A 6,000-nucleotide genomic window follows, 5' to 3' on the forward strand; every position below is an offset into this window, starting at 1 on the left:
GGGGAAGTTGTGAGGCACTGGGGGCAGCCTGCTCTGGGAGGTGAGAAGGAGGGAGGCTCTGCTGTGAGCTCACTCCCTAACCAACCGTGCCCTGAGAGGTGCGGACTCCCAAAGACTGATTTAGCTCCACAGGGGACGGGGTGGAGGGGACTGGCCAGGGGGCTGAGGGGGATCAGGGCGGTTCAGGATAGGAAGGGAAGGGGGGGCGGGCGGTGCCAAGGTGTGCACAACCCCCAGGTACCCGCGCTGAATCAGCCCACCAGGCGGAGATGCTAACCGGGCCGCTGTGTCCGCAAGGGTAAATTAGGAAGCTTCCAGCAACCCAGGGCTTTGGGAGAGAAGGAAGAGGAAACAAAAGGGGTAGGGTTGGGGGAGCGGGGAGGCGGCTGATTTATGCCAGCACTTCAGCAAATGTTTTCGCTGCCATTAGCCTCGCAGCTTAGGAGAGAAAGGGGCGCCACGGGGTACCGGTGGTCGGGCCTCGCCAGGGCTTGCCTGCCCTGCGGGGTCGTGGGGGGCAGCGGCTGGCACAGAGGACGGGGTCTCACCTGGCCCTGGCTCGCCAAAATGCACTAGGTTGGGTGGGGGAGAAACTCCCGGGGCTCCAGGCCGGGTGCGGGTCCAAGGCGGGCAGGAGGTGGCGGCCCAGGCCCAACTTCAGAAGCAAATCAAAAGGATGGAGGGCACACATTCCCTCCACCCTTCTGAAACTGCCCTTCCTCATATTATTCTAATTACGGTATTCTAAATTTTCCTTTAATAAAAGGAAAGAAACAGAAAAGCACAGAACACACTTGTTTGGTTTCATTTTGCCTTCACAGCTTTAATGATTCCGTTTGTGGAAGCTGTTTAGAAAACCGGGGAGGACGAAGAGGAGGAGGAAGAGGCCAGAGTCACCAGCTCTGGCCTCAGCGGCCAACATCGTCCTCTCTGCCCCTGGTGCCAGCCTGCCTAGGCAGCAGTTTCTCTCTACTCCCAGCCCCACGAAGCCAACGCCTAAACCCCAACCTATGACCCCTGTCTCTCCTCCCTTTCCTCCAGGCCTCAGGGCGCTCCAAGGTGCCTCCTTGTTACTCCAACCCCAGCGATAAGGTTCAAATGACCATATGTTTGGCCAGCAGGCCCGGGAGGAGGCTCCAGGATGGGCCAATGAGAATCACCAACCAAGCGCTTGGAATGTAAGAGATCCACCTCCCCTCCAGCCTCATCCTCGAAGTCCCAGGCAGCCCAGACCCTCCTTAGAAGCCATTGCTGGTAAAAGGGAAGGGGAAGTGGTAGGCAGACCTGACGACGTGGTCTGACAGCCAGGAACAGGTCATAGTACCTCAGTCCAGGAGAAACTCAACAACAAAGTGAGTGCAGGAGATGAGCCCCCAAAGCTTCAAAATAAAAAAGTAAAAACCTATTTTGCCCCCAACTATACAAATAGGTACAGAGCTCTGAGGCTGGCTTGTGATTTATCTCACCTGGGGCAGGTGGGGGCTTTTTCTGAGAGGATCAGTGTTGGAAGGCTATCCCTGGGCACTTGCCTGGTCTCAGGGTCTCCCCTTGACCTTTGGTCCAGCCCTGTTCCACCTCTCCCAGGTCCCTGCTCCCAATTTCTTTCCACCATCCCCCAGCAAGTCCCAGTCTAACTCAGCTACCAAACCTACTTCATCATTAGCTGCCTGCCTTAGCTGGGCCTTGATTTCTGAATCTCAATCCCAGACCCATGCGGCCAGTCTGCAGCCCAGGTGGAATCAAGGAGCCACAACTAGAATGAGGTTTATGAGGCCTGAGTTCAAATGTCAGCTCTATCCTTGAGTCCCAGTGCAGTCCTGGGCAAGTCAGGGCCCGTCCCAAAGCTTCAGCAGTTAAACAAGTGGATTGGAAGAGAGAGGAATTGTCTCGGAATTCCTATGGAATTCCCAGTTTGTGGGGTGGGGAGAGAAATTACATACAAAATTCCTCCCCTGCAGTGGTACTTTCACTTTAATGAGAAAACCCAGTAAGACGCTCTTGATTTTCCATTTGTTTAAGTGAAATGGGCATTTGGTACAGAGTAGAGGAAGACAAGGACAGGCCACCACCACACATACATACACACACACACACACACACACACACACACACAGCAGAGACATTAGGAAAACTCCTATTTTAATTGCACCTTAAAAAGAAGTGCTATCATGACACCTTGGTTCCTTCTCAACCATCCCAGCCAGAGGCCAAGGAAAGGCTCATTAAAAGCTCCAGGAATGGGCTTCCCTGGTGGTGCAGTGGTTGACAGTCCGCCTGCCGATGCAGGGGACACGGGTTCGTGCCCCAGTCCGGGAAGATCCCACATGCTGCGGAGTGGCCGGGCCCGTGAGCCATGGCCGCTGGGCCTGCGCGTCCGGAGCCTGCGCGTCCGGAGTCTATGCTTCACAACGGGAGAGGCCACAACAGTGAGAGGCCCGCGTACCACACACACACAAAAAAAAGCTCCAGGAAAGGCTGAGGGGTGGGTGGGAGGAGATTCCCAGGGCCAGCCTGGGCTTTTGAAGTGGCCTCTCCTGGCCAGTCACTTGCTGAAATCTTCTAAGAGTCTCGGGCTTATGGTTCCAGGTTTGATTTCTCCACCATCAAACTTCATGGCTTTAAAAAAAAATTCTCAGTGCTGGAAAGGGAACTCATTCCCATATTCACTGGGAATGGGGGTAGGGGAAAGGAGAGAGAGATGCCTGCCCCTTGAGGAGAGCTTGGACACGCCCAAGAAGGAGCTTCCCCCTCCCATGGCTGGGACCAAAAGGAGGAGTCCAAAGTAGCCTGAATCAGCCCGCTATCGGACAGGAGCCCAGGATACAAATCTGCAATCTGCGGTCACGTGAAGGCAAGATTTGAGGAAAGGCAACATCCTGGACTTCATTTTCCCCATCTGTGCAATGGAGCTCATAAGGAATCACTGGGAAGACCTAAAGAACATTCTGAAAAATGTTCTGTGCCTGTGGCATTAGAGTACAAGGGCTGTGTAGGAGAAAGGGGCATGTTCTCTCTCCTGAAGGCAGGTTTCTGAGGGCAAAGGGAAGGCAGCAGGCTGACCCCACCAGTTGGCCCCTCTCCAGGCTGGTGGACAGGCAACCCCTGCTGCGCTAAGTAATGAGCACAATTCCAAGGCCAGTTCTGCTCGCTAGTGAGAAATCAAAGCCCGGTATTAGCCACCCATTTCTGGCTGGGCACCAATCGTGCTCAAATCCATCAAAGCCTTGGGCCTGGCGTTTCTTCTGGGGAAGGTGGGGGCCAGAGGCTTTGTTAAGCAGGCAAGGCAGGCCACCCCCAGCCTCCCCAGCAGGGCTTACTCTGCAGCTCCGGAGAACTCTAGGCCAAACAGTCTTGTCTTTCTCCTGCCTCCCCAGCTCCCCAGCAGAGCTTACTCTGCAGCTCCGGAGAACTCTAGGCCAAACAGTCTTGTCTTTCTCCTGCCTCCCCAGCTCCCCACCCCCAGTAACCCCAGTATTTATTCCTGATACCCTTGCCCTGCCGGTCCAAACACAGCTTCCCAAGACCCAATCCTGCCCATATGCCATTTACAGAGACTTCACCCAACCCTCCAATCACCTCCCCTCAAACACCCCCAAACCAGAAACCAACACCCCAACCCAGCACCTCCCACACCCAACTGCACTCTTTAAAACAAAGTTGGTCACTCAGCAGCCTGCTTCCTCCCCCATCATTACCTTCCAACTTCAAAACACTGCTTTAAATACCACTCTGCCCAAATCATAATTAACGTGGATCAAATGATTGTGTCGTAACTTTACAACACAAGGCTGGCAAAAAAAAAAAAAAAAGAATCATTAATTCCAGAGTGCGGAATAGCTGACTATAAGTGGGAGAGGCGGGCGTGGGACGTTCGGGGCGGGGGGGGGTGGGAGGAGGGCGGCGGACGTCAACATCCAAGCGGAAGGTAGAGGGGGGAGGGCTGCGTCATCTGTCCACTTTGTGCACCAGTTTTCGGAGTCAATGCAGGATGCGGCCCACGCCCACCCAACCTCGGAAGCCCGGTGCTTGGTTTCTGGGGAGAGAGAGTGAGAGAGACGGAGGGGGGGAGGGAGGGGAAGAGAGAGTGAGAGAGACGGAGGGGGGGAGGGAGGGGAAGAGAGAGAGAGAGAGAGGGAGAGAGGGAGAGAGAAGAGAGAGAGAGAGGGAGAGAGAGAAGAGAGAGAGAGAGAGGAGAGAGAGAGAGGGGAGAGAGAGAGAGAGAGAGAAGAGAGAGAGAGAGAAGAGAGAAAGAGAGAGAGAGAGAGAGAGAGAGAGAGTGAGAGAGAGACAGAGATGGGTTGGCTCCCGTGTGTCCACCCGCTCCCCAGGAAGACGCAGCCCAGTCAGCTACGCCCGGCCCAGCTACAGACCAGCGAGACGTGTACACAACCACGGCGGGAGAAGGGGAATTAGGGACTTTATTTTAGGAGCCCAGCGACTCCCTTAAGGCATCTTGCTGGGTCTGGAGTAGGAGCGTGGAGAGCGCACCTTGTCGGCTTCCCAGACAGGGAGACTGTCAGTGACTCATTTAAAAGGAAACTCGTCAGGATCACTACATACTCCTCCCCACAACACACAACACCAACACCCAGAAAAAAATTCTTCCAGGCCTGCGGATCCCAAGATCTCGAGGAAAGCTGTACGTGCCAAGACAGCCCTATTCCCTTCGATAACAAAACCCTGCAAGCTGGCCTCATCTGGCTGGCGGAGCGGACCCGCGCTTCCCGTGTTCCCCAGGTTTCTCGCTCCCTCCTTCTCATCTGCGGATTCGGGTCTGTGCCACGCTAGGAGTCTGGGCGAGCCGGGACCTGGACTAGGAAGTTGCCGGCGAACGGCAAGCGAGCGCACACCTGGCCTGTGCAGCGACTGTGGTTTTTCGGCGCCGCTGCCAGACGCGCGCGAAGCCAGGGGTCCCCCGGAGGCCGGTACTCCGGGAGGCGCACACCCCGACTTGGACACCGTTCCAGGGAAAAGAAGCGATCTCTCCCTTCCAGGCGGGAGCTGGAGAGCCTGAGCAACACCCCCGCCCCGCCCCGCCCCGCGAGATGGCTGCGCCATCGCCCACTTTGCTGGGGCAGAAAAATCTACCTTTTAACTTGGGCGCCCTTACCGCTTTCCCTGTGCGCACTGACGGAGCGATAGACCACCTCAACTTCAGAGCAGAGTGAGGCGCCAGGGTCCCCTCGCTCCCCTCCCCCATGCCCGAACGCTCCCTACCTGCTTGGCTCAGCCTCAGGTCCCAGCAGAGCAGGAGTGTCAGCAGTAGCGCGCCCCGCGCTCCGCTCCGGGCCCACATGCTCCCGCGGCCCGGCTCGGGCGCCTCTCCCCCAGGGCTCTCTCCCTGGCCCCAGCCTCGCCGCCGCCGTCTCCGCCGCCGCCGCCTCCTCCTCGCCGTCCTCCCCGGCGCCCGGCCGCGCCAGCCCGTGCCCTCCGTGGGGGCAGAGGCAGCCACGCTTCGCAGAGGGCTGCCCGGCGCTCGGAACGCGATGGGTACCCGGCGCCCGCTCTCCGACCAGGCTCCGGCGTGCCCCTCTCTGCGCTCCTCAGGCTCCGGGGCTCGAGCGCTGCGTTGACTCCCGCGTCCTGGCTTCAAAGTTGCGCGACTGAGGGTGAGAGCGCTCAGCGGCGCCCGCAGCGGCCAACGCCGCGCCGTCCGAGTCCCCGTGCGCGCCTCCCTGCGCCCCGCCGCTGCCCGCGGCTCCGGCGCCCTCGCCGGCCCCCGCCGCCTTCCACAAGGCCGAGCGCTGCCGCTCGCTCGCCCAAATGAGTCCGCGAGCAGAGCAGGGCACCGCGCGGCCGGGGCGGGGCCTGGGCGGGCAAAGGCGGAGCCGGCGGAGGGCCTTTCTAGGGGGTAACGACGGCGCCTTGGGCGCGGCCTTGGCGGAGCTGGGGCCCTTCACGGGGGGTACGCGCGAAACTCTGGGCCCGGAGCGTTGGAAATCCCGGCCGCTAGATCGTAGCTGGAAGCGGAGTCTGCCCAATTTTTGTTTCCAGAAACTA

The 6,000-nt window shown here is 58.5% G+C and overlaps 1 protein-coding gene across 2 annotated transcripts in view; it reads right to left on the bottom strand.

Annotated features, from left to right (window-relative positions):
* The window catches only part of UNC5B (unc-5 netrin receptor B), a 77,591-nt gene extending 71,836 nt beyond the window's left edge, over positions 1-5,755 (bottom strand). Inside the window, exon 1 of one of the 2 annotated variants that reach the window (XM_065893733.1) lies at positions 5,218-5,755. In XM_065893733.1, the coding sequence (XP_065749805.1) occupies positions 5,218-5,296 (79 nt within the window). In that variant the 5' untranslated portion in view covers positions 5,297-5,755. The remainder of the gene's footprint in view (positions 1-5,217) is intronic. The other variant, XM_065893734.1, reaches the window with a different exon arrangement.
* Positions 5,756-6,000: the final 245 nt, after the last annotated feature.

Source organism: Phocoena phocoena, chromosome 16 (assembly GCF_963924675.1).
Source record: "Phocoena phocoena chromosome 16, mPhoPho1.1, whole genome shotgun sequence".
Lineage (NCBI taxonomy): Eukaryota > Metazoa > Chordata > Mammalia > Artiodactyla > Phocoenidae > Phocoena > Phocoena phocoena.